At 41.3% G+C, this 22,919-nt stretch overlaps 3 protein-coding genes across 5 annotated transcripts; 1 reads left to right on the top strand and 2 right to left on the bottom strand.

Annotated features, from left to right (window-relative positions):
* Positions 1-288: 288 nt before the first annotated feature.
* Positions 289-9,565, top strand: brf2 (BRF2 RNA polymerase III transcription initiation factor subunit). Of its 2 annotated transcripts, XR_009120561.1 has the most exons (6): positions 289-574; positions 1,117-1,176; positions 1,248-1,569; positions 1,779-2,004; positions 9,069-9,180; positions 9,269-9,565. XR_009120561.1 is itself a non-coding variant. In XM_058060296.1 (4 exons), the coding sequence occupies exons 1-4, from the start codon at positions 427-429 to the stop codon at positions 2,509-2,511; spliced, it is 1,263 nt and encodes a 420-aa protein (XP_057916279.1). In that variant the 5' UTR covers positions 299-426; the 3' UTR covers positions 2,512-3,601. The 2 variants fall into 2 exon arrangements, 1 of the variants encoding a protein (XP_057916279.1); XM_058060296.1 differs by lacking the exons at positions 9,069-9,180; positions 9,269-9,565 and having other exon boundaries at positions 299-574; positions 1,779-3,601.
* prlhr2b (prolactin releasing hormone receptor 2b) lies at positions 4,299-6,389 on the bottom strand. The gene is made up of 2 exons (XM_058060308.1): positions 5,960-6,389; positions 4,299-4,932 (listed from the first exon to the last, which is right to left on the bottom strand). Exons 1-2 carry the CDS (start codon positions 6,385-6,387, stop codon positions 4,299-4,301), a joined length of 1,062 nt encoding a protein of 353 aa, XP_057916291.1. The 5' UTR covers positions 6,388-6,389.
* A 4,308-nt stretch (positions 9,566-13,873) lies between the features above and the next one.
* Positions 13,874-22,656, bottom strand: anxa4 (annexin A4). 2 transcript variants are annotated; one of them, XM_058064391.1, is made up of 13 exons: positions 22,549-22,656; positions 21,677-21,727; positions 20,691-20,778; positions 19,366-19,460; positions 17,575-17,688; positions 17,414-17,504; positions 16,116-16,195; positions 15,976-16,032; positions 15,815-15,908; positions 15,654-15,749; positions 15,532-15,590; positions 15,305-15,427; positions 13,874-14,105 (listed from the first exon to the last, which is right to left on the bottom strand). In XM_058064391.1, the coding sequence occupies exons 2-13, from the start codon at positions 21,683-21,685 to the stop codon at positions 14,049-14,051; spliced, it is 963 nt and encodes a 320-aa protein (XP_057920374.1). In that variant the 5' UTR covers positions 21,686-21,727; positions 22,549-22,656; the 3' UTR covers positions 13,874-14,048. The 2 variants fall into 2 exon arrangements, with proteins under 2 accessions (XP_057920374.1, XP_057920375.1); XM_058064392.1 differs by lacking the exon at positions 22,549-22,656 and having other exon boundaries at positions 20,691-20,796; positions 21,678-21,727.
* Positions 22,657-22,919: the final 263 nt, after the last annotated feature.

Genomic DNA, 22,919 nt, shown 5'->3' with positions numbered 1-22,919 from the left:
AAACAGAGTTATAATGATTTAGTTCATTTGTTGAAGGACACCACACCGCACTGAAAAAAAATACTAAATTTAGGTTCTGGTAAGTTGAGTTTTATGTTTTTTTTTCTTAGAGTTAAATATTATTGCTTAGGCTATTAATGTTAAGAGTTGAAAAGTTAAAAAGTGATAAAATATGAAAAAGAAAATCTTGTAAAATCACGTTTTATTCTTGTAATATGTCTTCTAACATTTTTATATTTTTATTTTAGTATTTATACCTTCACACACAGTTTTGTGGCGGAACTCTTGTTTCTGGCACGTTGTATCCACACGGAGCTATTTTGTCTCCTTATAGCTTCCGCTGTACTTTCTGGTTCGCCGGCGTGAATTTTGGAAGTCTGCAAACGTTAACACTACGTTGGCGGTGGTAGTTTACAGATACCAAACATGTCTACGGGAAGTTTAAAATGTCCAGGCTGCGGTTCTTCCAACATTGTTGACGACGACCTGCACACCCAAAGGCAGCTCATTTGCGTGGACTGCGGCGCTGTGGTGTCTGAGGGAGCTTTGACCCATGACACCTTCGAAGGCACAGGTAGCAAACATAACGTTTATCATCCCTCCGTCCCTCCATTTTCTATACCATCCACCCGGGGAACGTTTATCCTATTTTAGTAATTTATCCATAATATATTTACTTATTCTAACTAATTTCATTTTATAATGTTGATAATATGTATTGTTATTTTATTGACTGTGTATATGTTTCTATTTTACGTTCAACTTTAAAAAATACTTTATTCGTTTTCTTTTAACGTTGCACCAGCTAGCTTGCTACCCATTGCTACATGTTAGCTACCATTGCGGTGTATTTGTTAGACAAAATATAAGCAAGTTGTCAATATGCAAAATATATAGTGGGAGTAAATTATAATAATACATAAGCTCTGCATCTTTTTACTCCGTTTTGGACATGTTGAATTGTGTTACTGTAACCGTGGGATGTTACTGAATGTAACTTGTTAAGCATGTTTGAAACAAATAAACCACACCCTGCCATATTAAGTGTAACATATTGTCATAATGAGAGGTTCAAACCAACTCATGACCTTTTCATCCTTTTGTTTTTTTTAATAGATGTGAGCTACAGTCGGACAACAGCTGTGAATAAAAAGCCCTGTTCAAACCAGATAAAAGGTGAGCTAACGCTCATGTTTGCTTAAATTCACTGCTTTGATTTATCAACCACTTTTGTCCTACTCATGCAGGCCAGCAGCGAGTCAAAGCCATATGCCGAGCCCTGCGGGTCAATGCCGAAATTGAGACCCTGTCGAGCACCTATTTCGCACAGGCCTACGAGCATGAGAATTTCATCAAGGTAAGCTTGCAGAAGAAGGAGAACCTGGCTGGCTGCTGCGTGCTGGTCAGCTGCAGGCAGCTCAACTGGCCTGTCACCATGGGAACCATCAGCTGCCTGCTGGAGGCTGACACGATGATGATGGGGGCTGTTTACCAGGAGATGATCAAGTTTCTCAAGATCGAGGCACCACTTGTCAATGTCACCGACGTGATGGAGGCCCATTGTCAAGAGTAAGTAGTTAAACGGGGGTCTTTTTTGTCATTAAAGATCACCTATTATGCACATGTGACTTTTTAATGACATTATGCCCCCAGAGCCTGTGCACCAAACATGAGAAAAACCATCTCTTTCACGTGTTTGCTCCACTCTTACGATAAAAAGCATTTCTATACATCTTAAAATAAATAGTAGAATATTGAGACATTCCTCTCTCCATCAGATACAAAATCACCCCAAATGACGTGCATGAAGACCTTGCTGAGGACTACAAAAACTTGAACAAACGAGCCTTGGCCTTGGTGGAGCTGGCTGCAGAGTCCTGGATCGTGACAGGACGCAAACCTGTGCCCTTAATGATGGCCATGGTTTATCTGGCCTGGCAGTCCTTGAACCCCAACCACGTTCGTCTCAAAGTGAACCTGGAAAAGTTCTGTCTCATTGCAAAGGTGAGGAAGCACAGAGCCGCACAGACAAGAGTGGCCGAGATAAAGCGGATGCTTTGCAAACTAGGCAAGGAGATCCCTTGGGTCATGGATGCAGTCACATCAGACAATGTTGTTAGGCACGTGGGGGATATCGTGAAGAATAGGTATGCTTTGTTACGAAGGGCTTTGAGGACCCATGAGGTGGCTTTGCAGGAGGAGATTGAAGATCCCTCTGAGACTGAAGGTGAGACAATGTGTGAAAAGGCTGAGCAGACAGACAGGCACAACAATAATGGTGAAGCTGATCAACATCCACAACCAAACTGGGGGAAGAGGGTGCTTTTTGCCCCTCCGTGCGTGACTCACCCCAAGAAACGGAGAGTACACCCGGCAGGGTTGAAAGACGTGACGGGTGATGAGGACATCTCTGACAGTGAAATCGAGTCATACATTCGCACCCCCCGTGAGGCTAGGGAATTCGCTCTGACACAGGCAGAGTTTGTAACGCAAAGTGAGACCCCCAAATGAGGCTTTACTCTTTTTTTTGTTGTTGTTCATACAGTAATTTCACAAGGTTTGCAAAAATTAATGCAATCCAATACAAGAGATGCAACAAAAAATAACTAGCTTTACAAAGATAGCAATGCTCATTTTTGACTGACACTTTTACGTAGGTGTGCTCGCTTGGTACATAACCAATGTCCGCAAAATTATGCAGACGTGTAAGAATTTTTTGTTTGTGACTAATGCAACCTTTTGTAAATGTTGTTGGATTACTGGATTAACTATGAAAGTGACTGCAAATGTAGATGTTCATTAAAACTATTTTTTTAGGAAGATACACAAGCTGCCAGAATAATTTGTGAATGCACAATATTTAATATTCCTGAATTATTTCAAGACTCAAGCAGCAGACTTTCAAGAAGGATCAGTCACACTATTTAATTGCTAACCTCAAGCATAAGACATTTGTCTTTATTCCTAGCATCTGTAATAATAACAGTAAATATAAATACATTACAAAGTAGATGTTCTCACCTTTTAAAAGAAGAGATATTCATAGAGTTGTCACACACACACAGAAAATTAACATTAGATTAACGTTAACTCTTTTTTTTTGACATGCAGTCTTATCATCACATCTCCCTTATTTAGTACCAAGTCCAAAATAGAAATGATCACAAATGACGAATAATAACTCTATGAGCTACCTGCAAAATGTAACAAAGTATTATAATGGTTTTCCTCCATGCCATCACAATAACATCATTAAACAAGAAAACAAACTGTACACTAATGGGGCACCGACCACATAGGCAACACAAGTAATTTGCGATTCGACACCAATAATCTAGCAGATACAAGTCAATACTGTAAGTCATTTGAAATACTTTTCTTGCTGCTTGTTGCTAGGCAGACATCTTTGGGCTCAATCATAGGGATGTAACAGTACACTGATCACATCATGGTTCGGTATGTACCTCAGTTTTAAGGTCACTCTTCGGTGACTAACTATGCCACAACATAAACAATACAAAAAAGGTCTTTTACATTAAAATAACTATTTTACTATTGTCACATTTAGAACTAAACCTTGTGTGTGCACGAATTTCCCCACAATGTTAACATTCTACACGCTATACTCCTCCCTACTCTCTCACTTCCTGTATATTTACTTAAAAAAGATCCATGCCATATCAAATACACTTCTGCAATCTTTTATGGCTTAAAATTACAGTGACATCTATTAGCTTGTACTTGCGTCATCACCTCTTTTTGCCTCATGCAAAAAAATTTTAAAACGGGTTCATAAAAACACAATATTGGTATTGAATGACTTATGGGGTTTAATGGAGTTTTTTTGTGTGATCATGACATATTTGTGATAATCATCTTTCAATCAATCATTTTCTACCGCTTTTTCCTCACGAGGATTGCGGGGGTGCTGGAGCCTATCCCAGCTGTCTTCAGGCAAGAGGCGGGGTACACCCTGGACTGGTGGCCAGCCAATCACAGGACACATATAGACAAACAACCATTCACACTCACATTCATACCTATGGACAATTTGGAGTGGCCAATTAACCTAGCATGTTTTTGGAATGTGGGAGGAAACCGGAGTACCCGGCGAAAACCCACGCATGCACGAGGAGAACATGCAAACTCCACACAGAGATGGCCGAGGGTGGAATTGAACCCTGGTCTCCTAGCTGTGAGGTCTGTGCGCTAACCACTCGTCCGCCGTGCAGCCCCGTTATAATAATTTTTTTATGTAATTTTTTTTTTTTTAAATGACATTCTTTCTTCTCACGCCATTACAAGACCACACCTGCGGTGCAATGATTGACAGGTGCTCCAATACGGCGATGGCACTTGAGCATCTTTCTCAGCTCTGCGCGAAATCGGTCATGCAGCCACGCATACAGGAAGGGGTTGCAGCAGGAGGAGCTCATGGCGCACAAGTGGCAAAGCAGCTGTATGAGCAGGAAGAAGCGCTTGTTGATGAGCGTGATGTCTACGTCCCGTAGCATGTTGAAAACGTGAATAGGGAGCCAGCACGCAGCGAAGGCCGACACAAGGAGGGCCACCAAGCGGAAGATCTTCCTCTTCCGGGCTTGATGGGCAGTGGCCCTTTCCTTTGTCCTGTGACCGGGGGCGATGCATTTCTTTAGTTTGACCGTGATGCACAAGTAGGACACAAAGACGGCGGACAGCGGTAGAACATAGGTGACCAGCAGGGTGCTGTAAGCATATGCCCGTCGTTCCTTCTCTTGGTCCAACCAGAACTCTTCACAAATAGTGAAGCCCTCCTCTTTAAACTCCACGTGATAGGTGTGGCTCACCGCAGGAGCGACCAGCGCGCAGGACATCAGCCAGATTCCAGCCAGGACGAATGCACAGGTCGCCACAGAGGTGCGCTTTTTTAGGGGGTGCACTGTTGCGTAGTATCTAAAAGAGGGTCCAAGAGTCAAATGTGTTTCATATAACAATAATTAAGAATCTACTGCAAAAACACTAATCAAATGTCCACCGTATGACAGTAGTGCTGCGCTCTTAAAAGTACAAGATGACTGGGCGATAATTGGCGAGCTGAGATGGGAGAACAACAAAGCAACTCGAAGTGCAACTTTGTTACAAGTAAGCACACTTTACGACATATCAACTCAAAGACTTGCACCAGCGGAGCATGAAAGGGGGGTTGGAGGTATTCCAACGCAGGCCCGGCAGCCAGCTACAGCTGACGCTGCGATGCCAGGCACTTGGGGGGGAGTAGGGGGGACGGAGAAGGGTGTTTTTGTAGCATATGTGCATGTGCGTTTGTGTAGATAGGCCTGGAGATTGGCTCCGTCTAGCCCACAATCTTGGTGCCTCATTCACAGGATGTCAGGGCAGACAGTTTCCCGTCAAGATGATTCTGTCAATTGCGTGGAAAGACCAGTTGAATCTATGATTTCGATTTGTAGACTAATAACTAACAGAAGCTAGCCACTGTTGTTTATAGGTTGTACAGGTTTTTGGGTTGTGTTTTTTTTGTGATAATTAAGGGACTGCAAAATAATCCGCTTCGAATGCAGAATGTCTTCATCGTAGCAGTTTTACAGTTTGACATGCCAAGTAATTTAGCGAAAGCCAATTTGGATAAATATTCCGCCTTAATTATGCATCCAAGTACAAAAAAGTGACGTGTTTATAACTTGTATAATTAGCGGAGGCGGGTTATCGTAAAGCTGAGATGAGAGGCACGCTACAGCAAAAACCAAGGTTAGTCTTTATGGTGATCGGAAGCTGCTGTTCTCAATGTCACAGAGAATTAACAGCAAATAGCAAGATTGATTTTTCACTAATGAAGAAAAAGGTCTAAAGCCTGATGAGTCTTCTTGAATAGGTAGAATGATGAGGATTCTACCTATTCAAGACACACCAATGGTAAACATACTGAACCGAACCACCTGCAAACGCGCCTTTAGTCACTCACCTGTCCACAGCAATGGCCGTGAGCGTAAAGACCGACACGTAGACCGTCACAGGCTGGATGAGGAACACCAGGTAGCAAACAAAGCGTCCGAAGACCCACCCGTGAGGGTTGAGTGCATAGGCGAGGGTAAAGGGCACACACGTGACACACATGAGCATATCCGAGAAGGCCAAGTTGCCGATAAAGAAGTTAGTGACGTTGTGCATCTTGCGCGTCCTGCAGATGACGTAGAGGAGCAGGTAGTTTCCGAAGACCCCTACTAGCAACACGAGTACATAGCACGGGATGATGATGGGCTTGAATGTCTGCAGCAAGGCCACGTCTGCAAATTGGGTGCTGCGGTTGCCAACGGCGTTGTCGTCGTGCACTGCCACCTCATAAACGTCTTTTGGTGCGCTCTCCAACATGCCGCTGTGGTTCGCCTCCATGAAGCCTGTTCATATGAGAAAAGGGACTTTTAACAAACTCGGAAATGGAAAATGTCAGCTTGGGCTGAGTCAACAAGCTGGAAGTGATTTTTTTTTATTCAGACTTTCAATAAAATGGCATTATAATGACGCAATTATGCTTCACAACGAATATTTTGTCAAGAAATAATCATTGCAATAACCTTATTTAATACGATGCAATACTTTGTCTCTTTTTAGCTGTTTGAATGTATGATGTACTGTACAGTGGAACATGTTCATTTTTTGGGTGTCCAATGTGTTCCTGCCTTGTGCAATGGACCCCGGGAAGACTAGTTGTTTGGTAGAAGCTAATGGGGATCCATGAAATAATCAATGATGAAATTTCACATTGGTTAAAAAATTACATAGGGTACAAAAAAAAAAAAAAAAATACATGCATGTATTTGTACAACATTTCAATACTTTTGAATGATCATTTTTGTGTGGGAACTCCAAACAAACTATATATATTAATATAACACGTTACGATCAGGCTGCACGGTGATCGAGTGGTTAGCACGCAGGCCTCACAGCTAGGAGACCCGAGTTCAATTCCACCCTCCCTGTGTGGAGTTTCTCCGATTACTCCGGTTTCCTCCCACATTGCTAGGTTAACATGCTAGGTTAATTGGCGACTCCAAATTGTCCATAGGTATGAATGTGAGTGTGAATGGTTGTTTGTCTATATGTGCCCTGTGATTGGCTGGCCACCAGTCCAGGGTGTACCCCGCCTCTCGCCCGAAGACAGCTGGGATAGGCTCCAGCACCCCCGTGACCCTCGTGAGGATAAGCGGTAGAAAATGAATGAATGTTCCGATCAGGGTTTTATGCTGCCAATTCTGATACGGATCATCCATGAGTGATATCAGACGATACCAATACCGATCACATGGATTAGCTGTACATTTTCCCACTTATTGACCAGGGCCCTGTGGCCAATAGGTAAGGTTCAACCACACACAAATAGTGTTTGGAAGACAGGACTTAATACTGTATATTCTGGACTATAAGTCGCTCTGGAGTATAAGTCACACGAGGCCAAAAATGCATAATTAGGTAGAAAAAAAACATAAAATACAGAGGCGGGATACACCCTGGACTGGTGGCCAGCCAATCACAGGGCACATATAGACAAACAACCATTCACACTCACATTCATACCTGTGGCCAATTAACCTAGCATGTTTTTGGAATGTGGAAGGAAACCGGAGTACCCGGAGAAAACCCACGCATGCACGGGGAGAACATGCAAACTCCACTCAGAGATGGCAGAGAGTAGAATCGAACCCTGGTATCCTAGCTGTGAGGCCTGCGCGCTAACCACTCGACCGCTGTGCCACCCAGCAGCAAAAAAAGTGTGACTTATAGTCTGGAAAATATGGTAATAATTATATGATACAATAGACACTTAAAAGTTAGTACGCACACGATGGACGTAATATCCACTTCCTCGTGAGACAAAAATAATAATTTAGCTTGTGGACAGCTAGGCAAAGCGTGTCTAGAAAGATGCACCGATGTGTTTGACGAGGGAGTGATCAAACATGCAGGCATCGATTGGCGTAGGCTGTGTGAAGGCGTCAAACTGAAACCATTGAAGGTTTTACACTCAATGGCTGTTTGCAACCCCACATGACACAGCACACATGCACTTGCATGTCATGTCTGTGTTGTCATGATATTCTTTTTTTTTTTTTTTACAGAAATCAGCCAATACTAATTGGTGGCCAATCTATCAAGTCATACTTATCATTTATATTATATTCTCATTGGACAAAATGAACATACAATATACCATCCATTCAATAATATCACATTAAGTCCTTTTATTCAATGTTTTTGAACCCTTCTTACAGCAGTTAATATTTTAGTACATTACATTACAGTACATGCTTTTATTGATCATGTTTCTACATGCACAATTCAACAAGAAGCAGAAGAAGCAGATCTTATTGTGTTTTTTGATATGGTACTGATAGTTTGATAGTTTGGCTGAAGCCATTATTATTCGGACCTGTGCAAGACTTTAATGGCTTGCTGCAGTATATACAGTATGGATATACGTATATATTTGTAAACATATATACATATACTGCATAGATGCCGAGAGAAATACTGGCCCTTGGACAAAAGTAGACCCAGGAATATATAGATATCTTATGTTGTGATGACACAAATAGTAGAACAAGAACAAGTAGAAAAATATGGTAATAGTATTACTATATAAAGTTTAAACGGTTAATTAAATATAAATGGCAGCAGTCAGTAACTTACCTGGTTTGGTACAACGAGCAGACCTTCCTCTTCTGTGTGTTCCGATGCTGCCTATGATTCACAATGAGAAAGAGGGGAGCCTGTAGGTGGGAGGGGGGGGAGGGATGGAGGGAGGAGAAGAAAATCCAGGGTAATGACAGCTGGCCAATAAGATGGCAGGGTCCCTAAAAGATGAATGTGACCACCCAGTGTTGGTGTTGAACATTTAGCTAGTGGTCAGTGCGGCGAGCCACTGACCTGTTGCCAGGTCAATCTAGTTTGTTGTGTAGTGCCACATATCCATATTGTGTGTGAATTATTATTTATTATTTACTTATGTATATTATGTATATCTAAAATGTAAAATAGCCAGCACATTTGTGTGAATGTTTCATCCCTGTTTTCAGGCTCTGACAATATCCCATATTCCACCAAGCTTCCTTGGGTAAAAAAAAAAAAAAAAGAAAAGAGAAAAAGCAAAGAAATGACCCTGTGATTGCATTGTTCTGCTCTGTCAAGGTAAGTCGACAGCATCTCACGGTGTTTGAGCTTTTCATTGTGTTTTTGGAATAAATGTCACCATACTTATTTTTTCTTCTCTTTCCAGTGGGCTGAACATTTGAAAACGTTTTTGTCCTCTCCTGCTTAATTAAGGTAAACGACCAGGCAGCCCATTCCATTTATTCATTGTGTGGGGGGAAATAACAACAAAAAAATGTATGAATGTTTTAGGATAGAGATACACATACACACATGGTCCACTGGGCACCCAGGAACAACAATATCATTTGTGGTACCCACTATAGGTAATAGGGGTAATAATAATAATCAAAATGTATTCATGGTTTATATTATTCATTCATTCATTCATTTTCTACCGCTTTTTCCTCACGAGGGTCGCGGGGGTGCTGGAGCCTATCCCAGCTGTCTTCGGGCGAGAGGCAGGGTACACCCTGGACAGCCAATCACAGGGCACATATAGACAAACAACCATTCACACTCACATTCATACCTACGGACAATTTGGAGTCGCCAATTAACCTAGCATGTTTTTGGAATGTGGGAGGAAACCGGAGTACCCGGAGAAAACCCACGCATACACGGGGAGAATATGCAAACTCCACACAGAGATGGCTGAGGGTGGGGAAAGACAAAATAAGAAGCCAAAAAGTTACCACTTCCACACAAAATAGGAGTAGAACTCATTCATTCTTTCATTCATTTTCTACCAGAGGCGGGGTACACCCTGGAGTGGTTGCCAGCCAATCACAGGGCACATATAGACAAACAACCATTCATAATATTTCAAAATAATCTAATTAATATATAGAATCTTTACATCAAAAATAATAATCATTACAAATAAATGACTTCCAAATCAATGACTTACGTCCAATGTGTTGCTAAGTTACTAAGACGTTTTGTTTGATGGCAGCCATGTGTTTCAACCAATCTTGCTCAAAGGTAAAAGCCTAAAATTTTGTGGTGTGTGTTTTTGTGTAGAGCTCAATGAGCGTGTGAGAAATTTCAAGTCGGTCCGACTTACGGGGTCTATATGTTTATGTATAACCATGCGGTGTATTTGGCAGGAAAGTAATAGCACCAGCAACACAGTTGGGATGCGTGTTTTCAAACCTTTTCACCCTTTTTTATGCAACATTAAGGAGTAGAAGAAGAGTTAGCCAATGGCAAAAAGTAATTGATATATCCGGGAACATATCCATTTTTAACATGTGGCTTGCTCTTACACCCCCCCCCCCCCCCCCACACACACACACACACACACAACCTTGACCCAGGGATGGATGTATTTCATAACGTTCCCCCATGCTGCATGTGCCACATATCCTATTCTGTCCTCTTCATCATGACACATTGCTCATCGCATCACGTCCACCTGGCACATTCAATATACCCCCTGAGGTGTAAAAATCCTACCTCTTTCTATTTAGTGCATCACATGTGTTACCTTTGCTTCTGTTTGGAGAAATGGGGATTACTGTAGAGGTCATTCAACCCCCCCCAGACACTGCGCCTTGTAACATTCATGTTACAACATGAAGTGACACACGTGTTAGATTGAAAGAGAACGCGGAAGGATGATATTGAAACATTCATTCATTTTCTACCGCTTTTTGCTCACGAGGGTCACAGGGGGTGCTGGAGCCTATCCCAGCTGTCTTTGGGCGAGAGGCGGGGTACACCCTGGACTGGTGGCCAGCCAATCACAGGGCACATATAGACAAACAACCATTCACACTCACATTCATACCTATGGACAATTTGGAGTCGCTAATTAACCGAGCATGTTTTTGGAATGTGGGAGGAAACCGGAGTACCCGGAGAAAACCCACGCATGCACTGGGAGAACATGCAAACTCCACAGGGTGGAATTGAACCCTGGTCTCCTAGCTGTGAGGTCTGCGCGCTAACCACTAGAGTGCCGTGCCGCCCTATATTGAAACATTAAATAACGAAAAAAAAACATTATTTAACCAGCTACTTTCATTCATTCATTCATTCATTTTCTACCGCTTTTCCTCACGAGGGTCGCGGGGGTGCTGGAGCCTATCCCAGCTGTCTTCGGGCGAGAGGCGGGGTACACCCTGGACTGGTGGCCAGCCAATCACAGGGCACATATAGACAAACAATTGAACCTAGTCTCCTCGCTGTGAGGTCTGCCCACTTGTGTCGCCCTATATTGAAACATTAAATAACAAAAAAAAAAACATTATTTAACCAGCTACTTTCTATTTCAGCTTTTTTTGGAACAGCTTTTCTACATACGGAATTCAGACAATATTCCTGACAACTAATCAAATGTATGAATGAAGTGGATGACATGGCTGTCATTTCTACCCGAGACGGCTTTTTCAATAGGATGTCAATAGAAGTGTCTTTGTGATACGTGCTTCAATTTCTCTCATACTCCATACCGCTATTCAAAATATTCAATATGTCGTCTCAAATTTAATCCTCATTGAATTCCACCCTTTCAAACTGTTTAATACAAAATGAGCCTCCATCCATCAGAATGCTGCGTTTTTTTTTCTTATTATAGGTGTACAAATATGCTGCATTGTGTAAAACATTTTATTAAATAAAACGAAACAAAAAATAAAACTAAATAAAACTAATTCATCATTATTAATGAGATATATTATTAGATATCCAGTACAGGGTGTACCCCACTTCTCGCCCCAAGACAGCTGAGATAGGCTCCAGCATACCCCCACTAGCCTAATGAGAATAAGCGGCATAAAAAATGTATGATATGATATTTTGTTTTCATGTTTGTTCCCATAGCGTAGCACTATATTGGATTGGTTATAGCATCTTTAATGCACTGTACACCATCACTATCATTTGTCATTTCTAAACTAATAATGTTATGGAAATTAGTTGGAACAGAGTTAAAATTGGTATCTGCAGGAAAATACAGAAGAGATCATTTTCCAACAAAATAAAAACCATAAGGAGATAATTTTAGTGTCATAAAGATGGGCCGTTTTTCCATCCATTATAGTGTATGAAATGTTTCAGGGGGCAGTTTTTATATCAGGGGTCTTTTTCTTCTGAGAGCTACTTTCACAAAATGAAATTGGCTGAGAGCTACTCCTTTTTGCAGCATTTATTTTCATAGCTTATTTTAACCCAAAAAAACAACAACCACAAAAAGCTTGTTTTGACAGAACTTATAACAAAATGTCACATTTTGTATGAATACATCCGTAAAAAATGTATTTTGTTGATCAGTATGTTTTCTTTCTGGTGCTGGTGTAAAGTTCCATTACGAAAGAGCTACAGGAACTGTAAATGGCAACATTTAATTGTACTTTATTCACTCAAGATGTGTGGTCATTTTTGTCTTTATCTGTGCACAAAATCTGTGTAGTTTGTTGGGTTGTGTGTATATTTACACAGTGTTTATTGTATGTAACAAAATGGAATAAGTATTAATATAAATATTATATTTAATTATCTTAAAGGCTGCACGGCGAGCGAGTGGTTAGCGCGCAGGCCTCACAGCTAGGAAACTCGAGTTCAATTCCACCCTCGGCCATCTCTGTGTGGAGTTTGCATGTTCTCCCCGTGCATGTGTGGGTTTTCTCCGGGTACTCCGGTTTCCTCCCACATTCCAAAAACAAAGACTGCACAGTGGTGGGTGGTTAGCACGCAGGCCTCACAGCTACGAGACCCGAGTTCAATTCCACCCTCGGCCATCTCTGTGTGGAGTTTGCATGCCCCCCCCCCCCCGTGCATGTGTGAGTTTTCTCCGGGTACTCCGGTTTCCTCCCACATTCCAAAAACAAAGGCTGCACGGTGGGCGAGTGGTTAGCACGCAGGCCTCACAGCTAGGAGACCCGAGTTCAATTCCACCCTCGGCCATCTCTGTATGTTCTCCCCGTGCATGCGTGGATTTTCTCCGGGTACTCCGGTTTCCTCCCACATTCCAAAAAAAAACATGCTAGGTTAATTAGCGACTCCAAATTGTCCAGAGGTATGAATGTGAGTGTGAATGGTTGTTTGTCTATATGTGCCCTGTGATTGGCTGGCCACCAGTCCAGGGTGTACCCCGCCTCTCGTCCCAAAACAGCTGGGATAGGCTCCAGCACCCCCAGACCCTTGTGAGGATAAGCGGTAGAAAATGAATGAATAATGATCTTATATTGTATATACATCTATAATGGCAGTGCACATAGAGACAACAACCAATACAAACTCCACACAGAGATACCCAATGGAGATTTGAACCTGACCAAGTATTGGTGATAATACTGACCCTGTATTCTCTCAGTATTGTATCGATAAGTCAAAGTGATAAGCCCCCCCTGCTTGCATCCAAGTTTTTTTTGTCCTGTTAGTGCCGCCTAGTGGCCTGCATGGGTGTATTACTTCAGCACGTTTCCCTGGCAACTCCTGAGATGGGAGTTTAATTAACCATTCAGTACAGGCATCCTCCTTAACTTGATTAGAGTACACCTTACTGCCACAAAATGACAGCTAGGATCCCGTGTTAATGTAATTGAGGGCTGACTCAACAAATGAAGAATAGTTCCCAATTAAACAAATGGACCCCGATGGGCGGTAACAAGACAAGAGGCCAAGAACATTCGTCTTTTGTGTGTCTGTAAAGATGCGGCAGGCGCATATGAAATCTATTGCCATGAGTAAATCCTGTTGCAACAAATCAATAAGAAAAACAATGACGTGTAAAAGATGGCTGGTCTTTGGTTTTAATCGGGATATGAGACAGTAAAAACAAGGCACCGTGGTCAAATGGCGAAATGTAAAAAGGCCGTAGAAGATGTCATCCACATCAACGATGATGTGCTTCAGGGAAGAATAACACGATTGACGCATTGATGATTTGTCTTTCATCGTTTTTACTCTCCTCCGCACAGCTCCAGCAGGATTTTGCGGTAGTCGCCGGACGTATCTCCCTGTGCAATGATGGAGGAAAAAGAAGACTTCAGCGGAATAAAGAAGAGGCAATAAACGGAATTGACTTTGACAGGTACAACTACAATTTTACCTTTTTATTGATCATTGATTTTTAAAAAAAAGGGTATACCCTACAACAGCATGACTGGAATATGTAATATTATGTACACAATGCAAAGCAGCACTTTACACTTAGTATATTTACCCTTGTATTGGGATTGTTAATTACTTGTAAGTAGATAATGCATAATTATAAAAGGCATTACACAATAATTCTACACCGTTACTGCAATATATAACTTTGTGGCCCGCAGGACACTAGTTTGAGGCCCCGCCTTGATATGAAAGTTTAATGTTAGCGCGGCCCGCGCAAGTTTGATATGGATGCTGTATGGTATCATGTACCCAGAAAAAATTATTACGTTTGATTAATGTTCATGTTAAAGGTTAAATAACTGTTAATAGTTATCCTCCCTATCCGTGTGGAAGTGGTATGTTTTTGGCTATTTAAGTTTAAAGGAAATAACTTGAAGGCTACCGTTTAGGTCGCGAGCTCTCTAGTTTGCGAGTTAGCATGTGTCTCAAGACCCTGCAGTTGCGCAATATGTTGTAAATAACAAAAGTATAAATGTGACTATAGTCGTGTTTTGTCATGTCTACAGGGCTCTAATAATGCTTTGTTAATTTTAATCTGAAAAAAATAATTTGTCTACCCACCAACTATATGTGGTTTCTTAAGTTTTTATTATTTGCTGTTTTATTATTATTATTATATTTATTTATTACTGATTGATTGATTTTCTTTATTCTTGATTTGTTTATTTATTTTTCATCTTATTATGTGCAGAAAAATAAAAATGAAGATATTTGAGAACAGTGGAATGTTTTATCAGAGCTTTTATTGTAGAAAATCTGAACCAAAGCACTGAAAAAGTTTGTATATTTTTCTGTTTTTAATAAATGCATTTTTTTTTTTGTAAAACCTGATGCGGCCCAGACCCTAGCTCCAGTGGCCCCCATGTAAATTGAGTTTGAGACCCCTGATTTATAACATAAATATTTGGTAAAGGACTTATTATTGTTATTCATCAATAAAGAATTATGATAGATAGATATGCCCACTCCAAACAGCATTAATGCATACAATTACCATTAGGTCATAGCTTCAGCAAACTCATTGATTGATGAAGTGTCTCACCTTAATGAAGGAGTGCAGAGTCTTGCCGTACATCTTCAGAAACTGTGCTTTAATGTCCAACATGTCAATCTCAGCCCTGGCCACCATTATTCTGATAAGGACACTATCTGTGGTCCCCAGCCCCTTGTACACACACACACACACACACACACACAAGCATTTCAATGTTTCATGATTACACAGTGAAGCGTATGCAGCATCTATACATACAAGCGTGAAATGTTTACCTTCATTGATTTGTATAGACGTTCCGCAAAGAAGGCGTGTTTGTTCCTCAGGCATTTCACTGGAGAGAGAAGCAAATCAGCTGCAGCAAAACACAACACCTTTATCAGCACAAGACACCAACCGATAGCCAAAAAGACATCCTCCAGACAGCCCGACATCTCCCTCTTAATGCTCTCCTCGATGTCTCGTCCGCTAATCTTCTGGTACTCTTCAAACACTGACGAAAAAGATGTGTGAAATGCAAACAAACGCATTTAAATGTTCACGTTCATGCAAGAGTACCTCGCAACAGATGCTTCTGGTTCCTGACGCAGAGCACGGTCAGAAATTTGACCTCATCCGTGCCCCATCGAGCCTCGCCAGCCTCGTAGATTTCCTGCAGACATAAGACAATGAAATACGGTCTACATATAAGATCTGAAGACCTTCACCCCCTTCCTTGCCTTGGCGTCCTGCACAGCCTGAGCCTCGTTCACCGCGTCACTTTCGTCACGTCCGGCCTACATGACGCACAACACAAAACTGTTCAAGCACCGTGGCTTATTATTTCATTTGAAAGGCTTTATTGAAACGTTCTACCCACCGTTAGCAAAGAGACCAGAACTCTCTGGAACATTCCTGATGTGTCTCCACATACGTCATCTTCCAAGCTCTTGCCGTATTCTGACCAAAAAAAAACTTTTTTAAATGTCAGTGAATTTGCATTGATTGGATTTTTGGACTATATGCGCCAATAGATAAAGCTCTAGGCCGCTTCATCAGCTTCCATTACACTGTACTGATTAATTTTAATTAAAATTAAAAAATTATTAATCTAATGTAATGTAATGCCCCCTGTAGTGAACCGGTTGCGTGGCTTCAAAAGTAAATAACTGCCAGGACCTCTAATTAGCGGCAGTTTAAAAACATTAGCATTGACAGGTGTGGCTGTAGGCAACCCCATGATGTATTTTTTGTTAACCCCACAAGATAGCAGTAGCTACGTTTAAAGTATGAGTGGTTAGCTTTAGCTACCTGTATTTTAGACCTCCGTCACTGTTCGTAATGAACAACGAAATGACGAGCAATTTGCGCTTTCCCGCTATTCCAACGTTGGTTCTGTCATCTGTCACTGCAGTGTTGTTGATAAAATGACCACATGGCCAAAGAGAGCGACTTTTTCCTTTTCACTTTCTCATGCACTCCAAATCATTAAATGTAGTGACTTCCATTATTGCCCAGTCCTCTTTGAACTTTCCGTCAATAATGTCCTGCTATTTTAAGAGCATGATAAAGCTAAATAGGAGCAGCTAAATAGGCTAACCAAAATATTACAGCCACTCTCAGGATGAATCAGTGCACTTAAACACTAGTGTGCAATAACACATCTATTCAAAAATGCTTAACAGAAAACTGCACTGTTTCTAAACATTCTGCCCATCATCCATAATCCTTATATGAGACTTTTTCTTTTCTGTGTGTTCTAAATAGAGAAAAAACTGCCAGTATGAGGGCGCTAATAATGCAGGTAATGGGATTCATTCAGTCATTATAACCTAGCATTAACTTTCACTCACGGTAGCTAACATTACCTCTCGGTAGCGGCCTGAAACGCTGTTGGTTTGGTATTCCAGTAACAATACTGCGGTTAATATGCAGGTCACGTTATGTAAATAGAATTGTTTTAGGGTTTATTTTAGAGGGCTTTATTGTTGAAACGGGTGTGTTCCATTATGTGCATTGTTTGCCGCTTCATGCTCTTTTTCTCTCTTTAGCATGCACAGAAAAGGGAAGGACATGTGTTCACATGGATTGTGAAACCAAAGTGCAAACACAACTTGCCTCATTGTGCCGGTGTACCTAATGTTATGCCATTGAAATTAGTTCAAGTTTGACACTCACGCTTCTTGTAGAACGCATTGATGGCATTGATTTCAGCATTTGACCTGGAGGCGAGAATGTCGATGAGGCACGCCTCCTCTGTCCCAGCCCCCTGATGAAACGATGTGATACGGTGTGATAAAAATCACGGATAACGTCAAAACAGCTTTAGCGACTCTGACCTTCATTGAGTTTCTCAATTCATAGGCATCGTACGCCGGCGCTGGCATCAAAAGACCCAAAACTACACTCCTGAAGTTGGCACTCAGCTCCGAGGACAGGTCATCTGCCAGGTCCTGAGGAGGAACATTTGAAATAATTCTGCTTTGCATGGATTTAAATACTGTGGTTTTATGTTGTCGGTGCTGGGTGTGGGTCCTGCCCTGTCTGACCGTGAACCCATGAGCAACATGACTCCAGCGGTTCATATATGAAAATTATTGACTGCATACATGAGCTACATAGGAGAGTACTCTCTCTTACTGTATGATGCAAAAGTCCTAGATCAGGGGTCTCAAACTCAATTTACTTGGGGGGCCACTGGCGCTAGGGTCTGGGCGAGACTGGGCCGCATCAGGTTTTCCAAAAAAAAAACAAAAAACGCATTTATTAAAAACAGAAAAATGAATAAACTTTGCTTTGGTTTCGATTTTCTACAAGAAAAGCTCTGATAAAACATTCCACTGTTCTCAAAATTTTTATTTTTCTACACAAAATAAATAAACAAATCAAGAATAAAGAAAATCAATCAATCAGTAATAAATAAATATAATAATAACAATAAAACGGCAAATAATAAAAACTTAAGAAACCACATATAGTTGGTGGGTAGACAAATTATTTTTTTCAGATTAAAATGAACAAAGCATTATTAGAGCCCTGTAGACATGACAAAACACGACTATAGTCACATTTATACTCTTTTTATTTACAACATATTGCGCAACTGCAGGGTCTTGAGACACATGCTAACTCGCAAACTAGAGAGCTAGCGACCTAAACGGTAGCCTCCAAGTTATTTCCTTTAAACTTAAATAGCCAAAAACTTACCACTTCCACACGGATAGGGAGGATAACTATTAACAGTTGTTTAACCTTTAACATGAACATTAATCAAACGTAATAATTTTTTCTGGGTACATGATACCATACAGCATCCATATCAAACTTGCGCGGGCCGCACTAACATTAAACTTTCATATCAAGGCGGGGGCCTCAAACTAGTGTCCTGCGGGCCACATTTGGCCCGCTGGCCGCGTGTTTGAGACTCCTGTCCTAGATAGATGCTGCAATGACCACGCAGTATCACTCAGTAGAGCACAGACCCCCGTGCACAAAGACAAGTATTTGGTCATTTATAGGTTCTTGAAAAAAATTGCCAAGGAAATCAGTTTTGTATTTTTTGCGCATGTGCCTTTCCATTTACTATCTTACAAAAAATCCAATTAAAAAAAGCACGCTTTCAGTCTTGCCCCCAGACATTGAATTAAACTAATGACTCACTACTCTGTATTCAGTATAAAATACGTAGTTAATAAGTGCTGTATCTGGTGCGGTACTGCACCACTGCATGACTCACTCTCCTTCAGATAACCTTGCTGACTTTACCATGGCACCACCGGCTGATCATTATCTCATCATGGGAACATGATAAACACCAGCACTTCCCCTTTAAGTTAATATATTGATTGGACGGATGCAGAAAACCGGCAACATCCGTGTTATCTTCTAGTAAAGAACATGGCGCATTCCTCCTTGCAGCAAAGTACAAAGCTCTCACTTTCTTTTCTTACTATTCATTTCTGCTTTTCAGCTAATGATTAACGGCGGCGTTATCAGTGCCGTGGAAAACAAAGCCCAAGCCAACGTCACGCAGAAGGACAAGACAGTACACGGTGGATGTGAGCAGATGGTTTCAATTCACATCGCTCAATAATGTTTTGATAACGAGAGACATTGACGACACCTCTCACCTTCCCCACCGCCTGCTTGTAGGCCTCCTTAATGCGCTGCCTCTGCGCAATAGTACGATGCGCAACGACCTCGATGACGGCGGCCTCATCGGTGCCTGCAAGACAGTCGTCGTCCATTCATTCATTCGTTCATTTTCTACCGCTTATCCTCACGAGAGTCGCATGGGTGCTGGAGCCTATCCCAGCTGTCTTCAGGCAAGAGGCGGGGTACACTCTGGACCGCTCGCCAGCCAATCACAGGGCACATATAGACAAACAACCATTCACACTCACATTCATACTTATGGACAATTTGGAGTCGCCAAGTAACCTAGCATGTTTTTGGAATGTGGGAGGAAACCGGAGTACCCGGAGAAAACCCACGCACGCACGGAGAGAACATGCAAACTCCACACGGAGATGACCGAGGGTGGAATTGAACTCGGGTCTCCTAGCTGTGTGGCCTGCACGCTAACCACTCATCGGTTCGTTCATTCATTCATTCATTCATTTTCTACCGCTTTTCCTCACAAGGGTCGCGGGGAGTGCTGGAGCCTATCCCAGCTGTCTTCGGGCAAGAGGCGGGGTACACCCTGGACTGGTCGCCAGCCAATCACAGGGCACATATAGACAAACAACCATTCACACTCACATTCATTCATCCGTTCGTGTTAGTACAAATTTAAAAGTCGCCAAATGTTCATCATCATCCCCCTTGTTGCCGTCTCCGCTTTTGAGACCTTTGTGTTTTCATGATATGTTAGGAAGGAACATGTTGACATGATGGACATGATGTCTTCTCTGACCCACTCCTAGATATGAAACCTGGAGTTCCGCCAACAAGCAGTCAGTTAGCTATAGGCGTAGGAACTGGAAGTTTGCTCAGTTTGTGTTTATTCAGCAAATACAATAACCTAGCATGATGTTGCTGTTAAAATAGGAGTGTAATATTAGCAGTGATCAGAATTCAGGAATCAATGCTAATTTGTGGACACCTCCGCTTGCGGGACGGCTGAGACATGAGGATTATATTCATCATTGCATAAGGGTGGGGCATCGGTCTCGTGATTTGGGCACAGAATCCAGCAAAAGTAAGTTAGCCTCGATATAAAGAGCATCTGTTTGTCAGGGCAAGATGATTACTCTTGCTAACAAAATTAACATTCCTGTTCATATATTTGCTGATATAAACATGGCTGCTACGTACTCTTGCAAGAATGCACACAATAATCAGCATGAATGGACAACCTGAGCAAAACGGAATTTACTTTCCTGTAGATGTTGGATGTTTTTCCATGGAGAGGTTACCATGTGTACATTTGTGTGTGTGTGTGTGTGTGTCTCACCAGCTCCCTTCATGGCTCCGCGAAGCTTCTGGACGTCTGCCTCTGGGTCGAACCCTGACGCCTCAGTCACCGTTCCGCGCTTTCCAATCTAAAAAAGGTTCACATCCGTGAGGAAAATATAATTCAGTGGAACCTGGGTTAGCGTCAGTAATTTGTTCCAGAAGGTCAGACGCCAACCAAAACGGACGCTAACCGAATAGATTTTTCCCATAAGAAATCCAATCTAAGTTCAGTTGCTCTGTTAATTAATCAAGAAAGCCAAAAGCAACACAAAACATGTTTTTACAATGTTACTATTTTTTACATGCAGAAAATAATTTGAAATGATAAATTAACTTTAATGGTTACTTTTACCTTAATAGAAGTCGTTCTTGATGTGACTCTTCCCAAAGACACAATAGATAGTTGGTTCAATACCAGTTTCTTGTTTTACCATGAGTTATTTATTGAATTTAATAGTGTTCTCGCCTCACTAACCCAAAATGGGTACATTTTTTTTCGCTAAAAATCTGGTACTTACAACTTTATTTGTCTCCATTTTTTGGTTAGCGAAGATGGTGTCTGTATGCGGTCCCGCTGCCACATCGTGTCTTTGGGAACAGTCGTCTTTACTGAAGGTAAAAGTAACCTTAAATGTTCATTTCTTCCTTTCATTCCTACATTTACAATTTTTTTATGCATGTAAAAATAATTGAGTGTCATTAGTGGTGTTGTAGCCGATGGTTGATGGCTTTGTTCTGTCAGACTTCATCATTCTTTGTATGTGATGTCTTTCATTTCCCTTGTAGTCCACATATGATGCAAGTTCCTCTTTATGAATGTTGCTTTCATATTTCTAAATAAAAACAGCAGGAATGTGCACATTATAGATAGCTAAGGCGTTTATCAACGATAGAACTGGTATCTAATGTGACTCTAGTGGACCGATTGAGTTCATATAACAAAATACAGTACATGAAATGAGAAGATACACGGAATACACTTACCGCTGCCATTTTGGAATAACTGATGATTTCTTAAATTGAATTGGAAGAAAGCTGCAAACAAATAATATAAGTGTTTATAATTAAAACATTGAAAAGGTGCAGCATTGGGTATTACTGTTCACTGCAAACCTCATTGACCCCTTGTCAATAATGCATGCCCTGTCTCCCCAGCTAATCCCATTAAGTATTGTTTTCTGTTTCTGTTCTTGAACACACCAGTAATTGAATCAACCTATGGCTTCGCTGGATCATCTTCCACTCTGGTATGGCTGCATTATGTGACTATTGTTAGCCTGTATGCATGATATTTGTAGCTAAACATGTGTTGGTTAAATGCTCAATATATACATAGCACCATGGGGCTATACAGTGTTTACAACATAGTGTTTCAGTCTTTAGGGGTGTAAATACAGACAACCTGATTTTAGTCATGTGTTAGATGCAGAAAATTTAAAAAAAAAAACAGAAAAGTATGCACATAATAAATCCTAAAAGTGAACCCTTTTGTTCTAGCACTGATTATGTAATAACTATGTAATCACACAGTGAACAGCTCATGTGAATGTCACAGGTAAGAGACGTCATAAGGACACCTGCATATGCCACGGAACAATATATGACAGTTTGCCAAGAATTGAGCAATAGTACTATATAACACAAAAAACAACGTCACTCCCGAAGACAAGTGTTTCGCATTCAAAAATGTATTTAGCATTTGGTTAAGAGCTAACCGTTAACTCGCAATGAAGTTGGGCACACCCAAATTTGAGTGTCTCCCCACCGCCGCCGCAGTACCATCTCTTTTGCGTCAAACACGGCAAAAGTATTCCAAAAGAGAATATGTGTGGTTGCAAACTGAACGAAAAACTCACCTAATCCGAGTCTATACGGAGACAGAAGAGAACAGTCTACCAGGAAACGACTCCTTTTTAACAGTTAGCTGCCGTCAGTCCCACCCTTTTGCTTTTTTTTTTTTTTTTGCATAATCCCTTTGAGATTTGCTGCTGCGTTCACGTACTACACCAAATCGGAAAGTAGCAAGTTCACTGTAGTTCCAACAAAATAAGCACACGTGTTTCTTATTAAATCAGTTTCAAGTATTTTATTTGAAATAATGAATGAATGATTAAAGTTGTATTAGGATTTCAACATAATTCTACCCGTTTTGTTTTTTTCTATGTATCCCAAAGTCATGCTAGCAACTCTGCCATTTTAACACCAGTCTGCTTTTGCCGTCAAAACC

The sequence above is a fragment of the Doryrhamphus excisus genome, chromosome 2, assembly GCF_030265055.1.
Source record: "Doryrhamphus excisus isolate RoL2022-K1 chromosome 2, RoL_Dexc_1.0, whole genome shotgun sequence".
Lineage (NCBI taxonomy): Eukaryota > Metazoa > Chordata > Actinopteri > Syngnathiformes > Syngnathidae > Doryrhamphus > Doryrhamphus excisus.
The sequence above is the reverse complement of the archived record's forward strand: the minus strand, read 5'-3'. Positions and strand labels throughout refer to the sequence as shown.